Source organism: Ranitomeya variabilis, chromosome 2 (assembly GCF_051348905.1).
Source record: "Ranitomeya variabilis isolate aRanVar5 chromosome 2, aRanVar5.hap1, whole genome shotgun sequence".
Taxonomy (NCBI): Eukaryota; Metazoa; Chordata; class Amphibia; order Anura; family Dendrobatidae; genus Ranitomeya; species Ranitomeya variabilis.
In genome coordinates, this window is record NC_135233.1 from 253,937,987 (window position 1) to 253,952,729 (window position 14,743).

At 47.2% G+C, this 14,743-nt stretch overlaps 1 protein-coding gene across 1 annotated transcript in view; it reads right to left on the bottom strand.

The window, feature by feature from the left end:
* Positions 1-14,743, bottom strand: part of CFAP77 (cilia and flagella associated protein 77) — a 165,673-nt gene that overhangs the window by 31,538 nt on the left and 119,392 nt on the right. Inside the window, exon 4 of the mRNA XM_077284676.1 lies at positions 4,760-4,865. Coding sequence (XP_077140791.1) covers positions 4,760-4,865 — 106 coding nt within the window. The remainder of the gene's footprint in view (positions 1-4,759; positions 4,866-14,743) is intronic.

Genomic DNA, 14,743 nt, shown 5'->3' on the forward strand with positions numbered 1-14,743 from the left:
CCGCAGTACATTTAGTGCTGTGCTCGGTGTCCGGGAGGCAGTGGAGCAGGGCAGGGCAGGTCACTGGAAGGTGTACTTGCTGTCCTTACACCAGGCTAACCATGAGTACCTCTGGTCCGTCCTTCTGAGGTATGGTCTGCCTGGGAGGTATGTTGATTGGTTGAGAGTTTTATACCATGGCGCAGAGACTTTTCCGCTCGTGTACGGCTGGGTCAGACACCCTTTTGAGGTGAGGTCTGGTGTCCGCCAGGGTTGTCCTCTGAGCCCACTGTTATACGTGTTTGCGATCGACCCCCTTTTAAGGAGGGTAGAGCGTGGACCGTTGGTGAGAGTCAGGATGGACCAGGCGGAGCCAGAGGCCGCCTTGAGGGTAGTGGCGTATGCTGACGATGTTTCCCTTTTTGTATCCTCGAGAGAGGAGGCAGATTGGGTGATTTCTGAGGTTGAACGCTACTCGGTGGCATCCGGGTCCATGATCAACCGGGACAAGTGTGAGAGTCTCTGGCTGGGAGGGGGAGATCCAAGTTTTGATCTCCCGGACACTCTTCCAGGGCCTCAGGCCACAGCAAAAATATTAGTCATCAGTTTCGGCCCGGGGGACTATCCCCAGCAAAACTGGGAGGGCAGTCTTAAGATTGCCGCCCAGAAGGTGGATCAGTGGAAGGGTTGGTCTTTGACCCTAAGGGAAAGGGTTAGTCTTGCCAAGGGCTATTTGCTTCCTTTGCTAATATATTTGGGCAGCGTCTGCATCTTGCCAGAGCCTCTTTGGACACAGGTCTACAGCCTGTTTTTCCAATTATTATGGGGAAATAGGCTGAACCTAATCAAGAGGGAGGTCACGTACCGCACGAGGAGACTAGGAGGGTTGGGTATGCTCAACCCAGTGGTGTTTCTAGTAAACACCTTTCTTAAGGCAAACATCGCCAACCTCTGGTTAGAGAGGGCTCCTCTGTGGGTATTCTCCTGTAGGGGGTGGTTTCGGCCTTTCTTCCAGGAATGGGAGACAGGAGGGCAGGTAAAGGACCTTCGTACACCTCATGGGCATCTTCCGGCTTATGCTACCCCGGTTTTGAAGGTGATCCGTCGGTGGGGTCTGGGAGTGTGGGAGATCAGGACCATGTTGAGAAAGTTTCTTGACAATAGGGTCCTGTTGACCCACTTTCAGAAGCCCCTGGTGCTCAGGGATTGCCCAAGCCGGGATATGGAGGTGGGGCTCGGGTTATTAAACTCTAAGCGGATCCCCTTGAAGTTTTGGGACTTGGCTTGGCGCTGCTTCCATGGGAAGCTGTATGTGAGGGACAACCTGAAGTGCAGATGCTCTGATGACCGGGATTGTCCCCGTGAGGAGTGTGGCGGTATGCTTGAAAGCATGGAGCATTTCCTGCTTCGGTGTCCCTTTAATACAGAGGTCTACAGCAGGGTGGGTGCTTCCATTGGCTGGCCCAGGCTGGCAGGTCTTTCCTATGCGGAGTGGGCCTATGGGGCATTCAGGTCCCTTGGTTGCCGAGATCGGGGCACTGTTTTCTTAGTTAGTTTAGTTACTAGGTTCCACACGTGGAATGCACGATGTCTAGTGTCTACTCAGCGGAAAGTCCTCCCCAGGGAAGAGGTGATTAGGAACATCCTGGGTGACCTGGCAAAAGTGCGCTTGCTGGAGTTTGAGAGGCTGGGTGCAGGGTGGGCCTCTCTTCTATGGAGGGGTTTCTCCTTTAATGTGCCCTAGGGAGAGTTAAGGTACCGTCACACTAGGCGATATCGCCAGCAATCCGTGACGTTGCAGCGACCTGGATGGCGATATCGCTGTATTTGACACGCAGCAGCGATCTGGATCCCGCTGTGAAATTGCTGGTCGCTGCTAGAAGGTCTGCACATTATTTGGTCGCTAGGTCGCCGTGTATCGCCGTGTTTGACAGCAAAAGCGACGATACCAGCGATATTTTACACTGGTAACCAGGGTAAACATCGGGTTACTAAGCGCAGGGCCGCGCTTAGTAACCCGATGTTTACCCTGGTTACCAGCGTAAAAGTTAAAAAAACAAACAGTACATACTCACCTGCGCGTCCCCCAGCCTCTGCTTCCTGACACTAAAGCGCCGGCCCTAAACTGAAAGTGAAAGCACAGCGGTGACGTCACCGCTGTGCTGTTAGGGCCGGAGCTCAGTCAGCGTCAGGATGCAGAGGCTGGGGGACGCGCAGGTGAGCATGTACTGTTTGTTTTTTTAACTTTTACGCTGGTAACCAGGGTAAACATCGGGTTACTAAGCGCGGCCCTGCGCTTAGCAACCCGATGTTTACCCTGGTTACCCGGGGACCTCGGCATCGCTGGTCGCTGGAGAGCGGTCTGTGTGACAGCTCTCCAGCGACCACACAGCGACGCTGCAGCGATCGGCATTGCTGTCGCTATCGCTGCAGCGTCGCTTAGTGTGACGGTACCTTTAAGTTCTGTGTGCCTGTGATAGGGTTGAGTTAGTCTTTTTATCTTTATTTTGTAGGGTCAGATAGATGTGTAGGGACAGGGAGGGAGTGTCTTTAGGGACAGGTAGTTAGTATTAGGTTGGTAGTGAGGGACAGGTAGGGAGAGATTGGTAGGGCTATAGGGACAGGGTTTTCTCTTTTGTGTTGTTAGGGAGGGTCAAGGTCATGTGCGGTAGATTAGGGTGAGAGCCTCTATGGTCTCCAGTTCCTGGTGGTGGGCTGTAACCCTCACTTACAGATTTTTGTTTTGTAATTGGTAACCCGGGTATAGGGCTTCCAAGCATCGAACTTGGGCCTGTTCTTTGGTCATGATTATGGTGTGTACTGGTTATTATTATGTTGTATTGATATATGTTATTATAAGGTTGTGTATATATATATATTACATGTGTACTATGATGCGTTTAGGGGGGATTTAGTTTAGGTGGGGTGGGGTGTTTCTTGGGGGGATGGGTTTTGGAGAGTGGACGTCCGGCGGGATGCCAAGAGAAAAAAAAAAAAGGCCATAAACTTTTATGGACCTTGCTGTGTAGGAAAGGCCACAAACTTTCGTGGGACCTGGTGTGATAGGCCACAAACTCTCGTGGGACCTGGTGTGATAGGCCACAAACTTTCGTGGGACCTTTGGGGAATGGTGGTGGTTTAGTTTAGGAGGAAAAAATAAAAAAATTAAAAAAATATATAAAATAAAAAAAATATATAAAATAAAAATATATATAAAAATATATGATTAAGTTTCGGCCAGGTGGCCTATTTACTTTGTTTAGGGCAGATGGCCGACTTTTGTTTCTTTTTATAGGGATAAATGCATGGGTATGTGTGTATGAGGGGAAAAAGGAACAAAGGAAGGGGAAAAAAAAGGATATAGGTTAAGGTCTCTTCCCTTGCTGGGGGGTATTAATGAAATGGAGGAACATTTTGTTTGTATAAATCTGCTGGACATTGGACTTTTGGGGATTGTGAATAATTTGTTTTGTTATTGAGTTTGTCTGTAAGCTTTGCCTGTAAGTTTTGTTTTGTACTTTTATAATAAAAAAAGATACAGGATGTAACTCAGGATCGGTACAGGATAAGTAATATAATGTATGTGTATGTACACAGTGACTGCACCAGCAGAATAGTGAGTGCTGCTCTGGAGTATACTACAGGATGTAACTCTAGACACAGATATATATGGTCACTGCTTTAGGTTTGCCATATCAGCTTTGACCACTTTCGGCTGTTCAGTGACTGGTGATCTTGCCGTCTCCATATTAGCGATTGGGGGTCTTGCATTAGAGGGTTTGCTCCCTTCCCCCGCTCTGTACACAACCCACTTCTTGTCATATTAAAGAATGCCCCCCATTCTCCTGCGGCCATATATAATCTCCTGACAGGACAGCAGTAAATTTGCTGCTAATTAGACAAGCCGAGCCTCCCTGCACTCAAACTATAAAGCATCATCTGCAGATGCCGTAAACTCCCACAGCCATCGCTTATTATCCCATTAGCGGCCTCTTATTCCTGCCATTACCATATAAACCAGTCATTGGCCGCTCTTAAGGGCTATTTAAATATTACCAGACGCCTCGGACCGGCATAAAACGTCTTTATCCCCCTAACCGCTCCACCGTTAATCCTGGTTAACACTTATTACACCAATTTGGTTAAAATATATCTCTAAAGTGCTGTTATTATGTAATAGGAGTCAGGGTGGGGGAGGGGATCTTAAAGGGGATGTTCAGTTCGTAGGCGAGGATCTCACTTTTGTGATTCCATTACTAGCAAAAGTTGAATGCTACAGGCAGTGCTGCCCCTGGAGGACCCTAGTGAGCGATGGCTGGAGATCTAGAGGTATGTGGTTTCCCAAAAACTAAACCTGGGTGGACAAATTTTCTTCTTAAAGAAAACGACCTTTAACTGCATATTAAACATGTGAACACCGCTTCTTCAGATCTTACTTCTCGGCCAAGATATGACCAATTGCATATCGAGGCCCAGGGCCTGAGGCTGCACTACTAAGACTCTAAGTCCTAAGGCCCATCCATATCACCGCGCATGCTACCGGTAAAGCTAGAGAGGGTGCACATATTGGTGTGGGTGGCCATTAGGCACAATTTGTTAGGCAGGAACCATGCTGTCAATCTCTCAGTAGTGCAGCCTCAGGCTTTAATCCTGAAATGTTATGCTTCAAATCTTTGCATAGAAATAAGATTTGTGATGTTCACTACAGGGCTGCGCTGCCGGCGGTGCAGATAGTAACCCGTACCCTCATACAGCAGCATACTCCCAGGCGGTCACCTACCTTCTCTTTGGACAGGAGGCGCAAGGCCTCACTAGCTTGTCGCTGCTGCTCGAGCCAAAGCCGCTGGTACTTGTGCTCCATGAGGTCGAAAATGGGTGTGGATGGCCTGAAACAGACGAGAGGAGTCAGATCCAAGGAGCTCGTATATCGGAGGCCGACTGGCAAGAGAGCGGGCCAACGGGCAAGAGGGCGTGGCCAATGGGCAATAGGGTGGGGTCGAAAGCAGTTACACCAACTTATGACCAAGGAGCCATGACTTTTTTTTTTTTTATGTTCTCGGTTATCAGCTATTACTGGGGAGATGTGACCATAGGACAGGTGAGTACAATCTATCAATCTATTACTCCCTGTTATCAGCCATTACTGGGGGGACGAGACTGTAGGACAGGTGAGTACAATCTATTACCCCCTGTTATCAGCCATTACTGGGGAGATGTGACCATACGACAGGTGAGTACAATCTATTACTTCCTGTTATAAGCCATTACTAGGGGAGGTGACTGTAGGACAGGTGAGTACAATTATTCTCCGTTATCAGCCATTGTAAACTTTTAGCTATTATAAGCTTCAGGTCCTTTAAATCTGAAGCTACGGAACTCTGTACACTCTGGGACTCAGTGATACATTGTTACTTGCCCTGTGATCTCTGTGGCAGTATTATATTGTTACAATAGAGGTCATCTCTTCTGTTACTCGCCCTGTGACCTCTGTGGCAGTATTATATTGTTACAATAGAGGTCATCTCTTCTGTCTTAGATCTGAGACCTTTCATGGAGTCTCTTCTGTGGTTGGATGTAGCAGGCTGTGTGTGTCACCCCCGCCGTGGCTGTTATTAGTTAATCATTGCACTCTGCATGTACAGCAGTTAGATAATCTATAGCCGTGTAGTCCTAATGATGCGGATAAGGAGGGGGGGCCCGGCTTGTACACCACAGAGCCACCCCACATCACAAGAGACATGCCCGATGTCAGCGCTGTCTACTAAGCTGCTGGTGACCAGCTGTCATGTTGGATCAGCTGCAGCCTTTGTGCTCGCTGGTGTTTAACCACATTGGCTGCATTAATCATCCCTCTGCAGCACTCCATAATCTGTAGAAACCAGATGATGGTCCTGCTCTGTGGAGTAAAGGGACGAGCTGCTAAGTCAGGACTGGACATAATGCAGATGTTATGGGCTCCACACTTTCATGTTTCACAGTCACCCCAGGAGGACGCTTCTCTAGACCAACGTCCTAAGGGCTAATTCCCATGTATAACCCCTCACATTAATGTCCTCCAGAGGCCTCTAAACCAATAGACCCACAAGACTAATGATCATGACACTACTGTGCAACAAGTAAGAAAGGGCCCCACTCCACCAGGCAGTTCAGGACATGAAAAACATAATCAGCACAAGCAAGGTGATGTCACCGCACAAGTATAACGTACAGCCGGGGTGATGTCACCGCACAGGGATAACGTACAGCAGGGGGTGATGTCACTGCACAGGGATAACGTACAGATGGGGTGATGTCACAGCACAGGGATAACATATATCCAGGGTGATGTTACTGCACAGAGATAACGTTCTGCTGGGGTGATGTCACAGCACAGGTATAACGTACAGCCAGGGTGATGTCACAGCACAGGGATAATGTACAGCCGAGGTGATGTCACAGCACAGGGATAGCGTACAGCCGGGGTGATGTCACAGCACAGGTATAACATACAGCCGGGGTGATGTCACCGCACAGGGATAACGTACAGCCGAGGTGATGTCACAGCACAGGGATAGCGTACAGCCGGGGTGATGTCACAGCACAGGTATAACATACAGCCGGGGTGATGTCACCGCACAGGGATAACGTACAGCCGGGGTGATATCACAGCACAGGGATAGCGTACATCCGGGGTGATATCACAGCACAGGGATAACGTACAGCCGGGGTGATATCACAGCACAGGTATAACGTACAGCCGAGGTGATGTCACAGCACAGGGATAACATACAGCCGGGGTGATGTCACAGCACAGGTATAACGTACAGCCGAGGTGATGTCACAGCACAGGGATAACATACAGCCGGGGTGATGTCACAGCACAGGGATAACATACAGCCGGGGTGATATCACAGCACAGGGATAACGTACAGCCGGGGTGATGTCACAGCACAGGGATAACGTACAGCCGGGGTGATGTCACTGCACAGGGATAACATACAGCCGGGGTGATGTCACAGCACAGGGATAACGTACAGCCGGGGTGATATCACAGCACAGGGATAATGTACAGCCGGGGTGATGTCACAGCACAGGGATAACGTACAGCCGGGGTGATGTCACAGCACAGGGATAACGTACAGCCGGGGTGATGTCACTGCACAGGGATAACATACAGCCGGGGTGATATCACAGCACAGGGATAACGTACAGCCGGGGTGATGTCACAGCACAGGGATAACGTACAGCCGGGGTGATGTCACAGCACAGGGATAACATACAGCCGGGGTGATGTCACTGCACAGGGATAACATACAGCCGGGGTGATGTCACAGCACAGGGATAACGTACAGCCGGGGTGATGTCACTGCACAGGGATAACGTACAGCCGGGGTGATATCACAGCACAGGGATAACGTACAGCCGGGGTGATGTCACAGCACAGGGATAACGTACAGCCGGGGTGATGTCACTGCACAGGGATAACATACAGCCGGGGTGATGTCACAGCACAGGGATAACGTACAGCCGGGGTGATATCACAGCACAGGGATAATGTACAGCCGGGGTGATGTCACAGCACAGGGATAACGTACAGCCGGGGTGATGTCACTGCACAGGGATAATCTACAGACGGGGTGATATCATAGCATAGAGATAACGTACAGACGGGGTGATGTCACAGCACAGGGATAACGTACAGATGGTGTGATGTAACCACACAGGGATAATGCACAGTGATGATGCACACAATGATGTCACAGCACAGGGATAATATACACACGGGCTGATGTCACAGCACAGGGATAATGTGCACAGTGATGATGCACAGAGTGATGTAACAGCACAGGGATAATGTACATGTCTCCTCCATTTATCTCTGAACTAATCTCCCGATATCTTCCCTCACGTAATCTCCTCTCCTCCCAAGACCTCTTTGTCTCCTCCACACTAAGGGTACCGTCACACAGTGCCATTTTGATCGCTACGACGGTACGATTCGTGACGTTCTAGCGATATCCATACGATATCGCAGTGTCTGACACGCAGCAGCGATCAGGGACCCTGCTGAGAATCGTACGTTGTAGCAGATCGTTTGGAACTTTCTTTCGTCGCTTGATCACCCGCTGACATCGCTGGATCGTTGTGTGTGACAGCGATCCAGCGATGTGTTCGCTTGTAACCAGTGTAAACATCGGGTAACTAAGCGCAGGGCCGCGCTTAGTAACCCGATGTTTACCGTGGTTACCAGCGTAAACGTAAAAAAACCAAACAAACAGTACATACTCACATTCCGGTGTCTGTCCTCCGGCGTCTCAGCTTCTCTGCACTGTGAGCGCCGGCAAGCCGGAAAGCGAGCACAGCGGTGACGCGGTGACGTCACCGCTCTGCTTTCCGGCTATGGTGCTTACACAGTGGAGAGAAGCAGAACGCCGGGGGACAGACACCGGAATGTAAGTATGTACTGTTTGTTTTTTTTTACGTTTACGCTGGTAACCAGGGTAAACATCGGGTTACTAAGCGCGGCCCTGCGCTTAGTAACCCGATGTTTACCCTGGTTACCCGTTGACTTCGGCATCGCTCCAGCGCCGTGATTGCAACTTGTGACCGCAGTCTACGACGCTGGAGCGATAATCATACGATGCTACGACGTCATGAATCGTGCCGTCGTAGCGATGTAAATGGTACTGTGTGACGGTACCCTTATTCGCTCCTCATCCAGCCGCCTCCAAGACTTCTCTCGAATATCTCCCATCCTCTGGAATTCTTTGCCCCAACACATCCGACTATCAACCACATTCGGATCTTTCAGACGGAACCTGAAAACCCATCTCTTCAGGAAAGCCTACAGCCTGCACTGACCCCGCTGCCTCCTCATCACTACCGAAGCTACCGCCTCACCAACACTGGAGCTCCTGCAACCCTCAACCTATTGTCTCCATCCCCACATCCTGTAGAATGTAAGCCCCCAAGGGCAGGGTCCTCACCCCTCTATATCAGTCTGTCATTGTTAGTTTGCTTACTGTAAGTGATATCTGTAATTTGTATGCAACCCCTTCTCATGGAATCAACGGTGCTATATAAATAAATAATAATAATAATGATAATGCACATAGTGACAAAGAACACAGTGGAGTCAGAGAATTGAGATGATGCACACTGAGGTCACATGCGATGATGGCACAGAATAGAGACAATGCACAAGGTGATGTCACAGCACAGAGATGAGGCACAAAGTGATAGCATGGCACAGGGACAGTGTACGTGGTGATGGCATAGTACAGTAATGATTCACTCCGTGGTGTCACAGTACTGGGATAATGCACACCAGCTGAGTCGGTATGGGCACCTTTAGTTGCTGCTATCCTGGTAGTTACTGTTGTGCTACTGGGCACATAGAAGAGAAAGTGAGCAGAGTAACAGAGAGGGGCTCGGTTACACTCCTGGATGGCACAAGACCCCCACCCTGGTTCTCTATATGGAATGTCCTGGATTTAAATCTTTACATCGATTATAGAAATTAATGGGTTATTGCCAACATTAAAATTATATTTCCACAGAATAGAGGACCCAGGTCCGACTACTTGGGTCCCCACTGATGCTAAGAACAGGACACTAAACGGTCATCATGGAGCAATGGTCGTGAATTTTGTCCACCGCTCCATAACATTGGGGTAGTGGTTGGTGAGACCCTACCAATTCCTCACCTGTCCTATTGGGTTTGACCATCTAAGCAAATTTCTACTAATCGTTTGACAGCCAAAGGAAGCGAGGAGCATGTAAAGAAGAGCCTGGTGGGCGGCTCTCTCCCAGTTGACTCCTGCCCAGCTTAGTGTAGTTCATAGACCGACACATGCCATTCAAGCAGAGTTGGATGGAGAAACACAGGCTGGAGATGTCCAGTGGACTTGTCCCCCATGCCCGTTTCTTTAGCTAATACTTTCTGTAATTAGGTAGCCTACTGGGATTTCATGTTGGCCAGGGCGCTTCCCCCAGAGATTCAATGATTCTCCTTGAACCACCAGGGATGTAAATATAAATAATGTGGAATTATTTGGGCACTATATGGAGGTATGTGAGCTGCAGATGGCTTTAGATGGGCAGAGCATCAATATTAATTAGCTTGGTATGGCGGTATTACGTGTATCTTCATACTCCACCAGAGGAACAGCTTTGTCCTTGTGCAGGTTTAACCCTGCAGCTGCCAACTCTCCAGGCACAGCAGATATTCCATTCACTGCACCCCCCGACTTTCACGAGAAGGTAAAGCCAGTGACTAGAAACAAACGCCAGATCATTGGATCCCATCCACTTGGAGCATTGGGCACCAGGGGTGGCCATAAAGTCGAAACATTCTAATCGGAGAATGCATTAAACTGACACCTTGCTTGCGAGGCTTGTGTGCACGCCTGTGTGAAAGCTGACACTTCGGATTTGTGTGTTCGCTCGCCTTCCTTGCCAAATAAGGCTCCGCCGAGGATAGAAGGGGCGCCGTTTATGGCAGGTCATCATCATATCCGCCAGCTCATTAAAACTTGGAGATAATAAAATAAAATAAAAATATAAGAAAAAGTTCAGGAGAGGCGAGGAGTCATCAGAGGCTTGGGAGGGAGGAGAAATACAACGCGCCTTGAAAGGTGTTTGAGCAGCGAGCCTTGGGTCTGACAAACTGGATTCTTAGTATGCCTCTCCGTTCACTGTGGGCAAAAATAATTGGTCATCAGTGACTACTAATTCGGTTCAGTAGCCAGAGGCAATTTTTTTCTTGCGAGGAAATCAATGACAGCACTGAGGCCTTTCCAGCGCGATTCGGCTCATGGCGCGGCCCTTATTTAGCTCTTGATAAGCCGTCCGCTCCAGACAACTGTTTTGTTAAAATACCATTACAATATCTATATATGCGGATGGGGGAAGGGGGCACGGTCGGATCTCCTGATTATGATGACACATGGGGCGGGGGTCACCTGACAGACCCTACAAAGTGACATAATTAAATGTGTCGAGTCCCAGTCAGAATTTTTCACTTTTATATTTTATTCTCTGGTACAAATTCCCAGTACGTCCTCTTTCTTATGTGATTACAGGGGTCCTTGTGAACCCCCCTGGGCCAGATTCAACATTTTTTTTATATATATAGAATTTCCTATTATATTTATTGAAATTTTAGTAACCTCGCATATTAAAAAAACTTCCATGCACCTCCATATAAAGCAAGAGGAGATGCTGTACATGCGGGACCATATTGTGACTCCATAGTGCCAGACACATTAGACTTGTGTATCGGCCTGATGGGGCGATTTTGGCAAGAGATGATCTATCGGAAGTATGAAACGTCGACCCGCGTTGGAGCAACGTGTACAAAGTATGATTTGGCGCGCTGAATTACACCATGCCCGATCCTTATTGATAAACCAGGCTGTTGGCCAAACCAGCTATTGTCACCTCACCTTTACATCGGAGGTGCCAATGACCACGACCACACTCACTTTCAGGGAGGTGCGCACACATTTTGTCATGTGTACAGGGTCATAAAAGTCACTGTCACCACTCACCTCCAATTCAGAAGTGAGTGGCGCTAAACAACCCCTTTAAAAAATGAAAAAAATAAATAAATATATATATCTCCCAAAAGTAACTTTTAACTGTACCAAAGGAGTTGACCAGAAAAGTCTTGAGTGAGGAAAAGAAGGGCTGAATTCTGGCTTTACTAGCAGATATATATATACAAAAAAGGTTGCACTCTATCATGCAAAAGCATGTCTAATATGAAATACATGAAATATGAATAGCAAAATGGCTTTTGAACATTAGGAAAATATTTAAGAGACGCTTTGCACAGAATTTGATATAATCAAATAGTGTGAGCCCATCAACCATCGTCAAGGTGGTCTCATAAAACTGATGGGTCCCTGACCTCCCTGTCCAAATGTGAACACTTACCGAAGGCCAATGTCTGTATGCCTGGGTGAATGTGGACACCTCTGTTCAGCAAAGCCTACATATGGGTTGCCCGGGCCATATGTAGGCTTTGCTGAACAGAGGTGTCCACATTCACCCAGGCATACAGACATTGGCCTTCGGTAAGTGTTCACATTTGGACAGGGAGGTCAGGGACCCATCAGTTTTATGAGACCACCTTGACGATGGTTGATGGGCTCACACTATTTGATTATATCAAATTCTGTGCAAAGCGTCTCTTAAATATTTTCCTAATGTTCAAAAGCCATTTTGCTATTCATATTTCATATTAGACATGCTTTTGCACGATAGAGTGCAACCTTTTTTGTATATTTATGTATGGAGGTAGCTGCTCCTGGTATGCACCTATTCACACTAGTTTGGATGTGCGAGTCTTTTTTCTGTCATTTACTAGCAGATAGACACAGTGAGCGTCATGTTGCCTCCATCCTTAAAATTTCTAAGACTGCAGTCCATTACAACAAGGTCAAGCAGCAGACATTGGAGACAACAAAGCTACAGACCGACAGAGGGCGAAAATGACTCTCCACTGACCGGGATGGCCGTCATCTTATTTGAATGTCACTCAGCAACCGCAGGATGACATCAAGTGACCTACAAAAGTTATGGCAAATGGCAGCTGGGGTGAAGTGCACGGCAATAACAGTTCATAACAGGCTCCTAGAGGCAGGACTCAAGTCATGTAAAGCTGGAAAAAAGCCTTTAATCAATGAGAAGCAAAGGAGAGCCAGGCTGAAGTTTGTCAAAGACCATAAGGATTGGACCATAGAGGACTGGAGTAAGGTAATCTTCTCTGATGAGTCTAATTTTCAGCTTTGCCCAACACCTGGTCGTCTAATGGTTAGACGGAGAACTGGAGAGGCGTACAAGCCTGTGAAATTTGGTGGAGGATCGGTGATGATCTGGGGATGCTTCAGCAAGGCTGGAATTTGGCAGGTAAATCTTTGCGAAGGACATATGAATCAAACCGCATACAAGGTTATCCTGGAAAAACAGTTGATTCCTTCTGCTCAAGCAATGTTCCCCAACTCTGAGGACTGTTTTTTCCCGGCAGGACAATGCGCCATGCCACATAGCTAGGTCAATCAAGGTGTGGATGAAGGACCACCACATCAAAACCCTGTCATGGCCAGCCCAATCTCCAGACCTGAACTCCACTGAAAACCTCTGGAATGTAATCAAGAGGAAGATGGATAGTCACAAGCCATCAAACAAAGAAGAACTGCTTACATTTTTGTACCAGAAGTGGCATAAGGTCACCCAGAAGCAGTGTGAAAGAATGGTGGAAAGCATGCCAAGACACATGAAAGCTGTGATTAACAATCATGGTTATTCCACAAAATATTGATTTCTGAACTGTTCCTGAGTTAAAACGTTAGTATTGTTGCTTCTAAATGATTATGAACTTGTTTTCTTAGCATTATTTGAGGTCTGCAAGCAATGCATACTTTTGTTATTTTGACTTTTCTGAAAAAAAATAAATTTATTGCTTGGAAACTCAGAGACATGTTGTCAGTAGTTTAGAGAATAAAAGAGTAATATCCACTCTACTCAAAAATATACCTATAAAAAGAAAAATCAGACAAACTGAAAATTATGTAGTGTCTCCTAATTTTTGCCAGAGCTGTGTAATATATATTATATACAGTGCAGACCAAAAGTTTGGACACACCTTCTCATTTAAAGATTTTTCCATATTTTCATGACTATGAAAATTGTAAATTCACACTGAAGGCATCAAAACTATGAATTAACACATGTGGAATTATATACTTAACAAAAAAGTGTGAAACAACTGAAAATATGTCTTATATTCTAGGTTCTTCAAAGTAGCCACCTTTTGCTTTGATGACTGCTTTGCACAATATTGGCATTCTCTTGATGAGCTTCAAGAGGTAGTCACCGGGAATGGTTTTCACTTCACAGGTGTGCCCTGTCAGGTTTAATGAGTGGGATTTCTTGCCTTATAAATGGGGTTGGGACCATCAGTTGTGTTGTGCAGAAGTGTGGTGGATACACAGCTGATAGTCCTACTGAATAGACTGTTAGAATTTGTATTATGGCAAGAAAAAAGCAGCTAAGTAAAGAAAAATGAGTGGCCATCATTACTTTAAGAAATGAAGGTCAGTTAGTCAGTCCGAAAAATTGGGAAAACTTTGAAAGTGTCCCCAAGTGCAGTTGCAAAAACCATCAAGCGCTGCAAAGAAACTCGCTCACATGAGGACCGCCCCAGGAAAGGAAGACCAAGAGTCACCTCTGCTTCTGAGGATAAGTTTATCCGAGTCACCAGCCTCAGAAATCGCAGGTTAACAACAGCTCAGATTAGAGACTAGGTCAATGCCACACAGTGTTCTAGCAGCAGACACATCTCTACAACAACTGTTAAGAGAAGACTTTGTGCAGCAGGCCTTCATGGTAAAATAGCTGCTAGGAAACCATTGCTAAGGACAGGCAACAAGCAGAAGAGACTTGTTTGGGCTAAAGAACACAAGGAATGGACAATAGACAAGTGGAAATATGTGCTTTGGTCTGATGAGTCCAAATTTGAGATCTTTGGTTCCAACCACCGTGTCTTTGTGCAACGCAGAAAAGGTGAACGGATGGACTCTACATGCCTGGTTCCCACCGTGAAGCATGGAGGAGGAGGTATGATGGTGTGGGGGTGCTTTGCTTGTGACACTGTTGAGGATTTATTCAAAATTGAAGGCATACTGAACCAGCATGGCTACCACAGCATCTTACAGCAGCATGCTATTCCATTCGGTTTGCGTTTAGTTGGACCATCATTTATTTTTCAACAGGACAA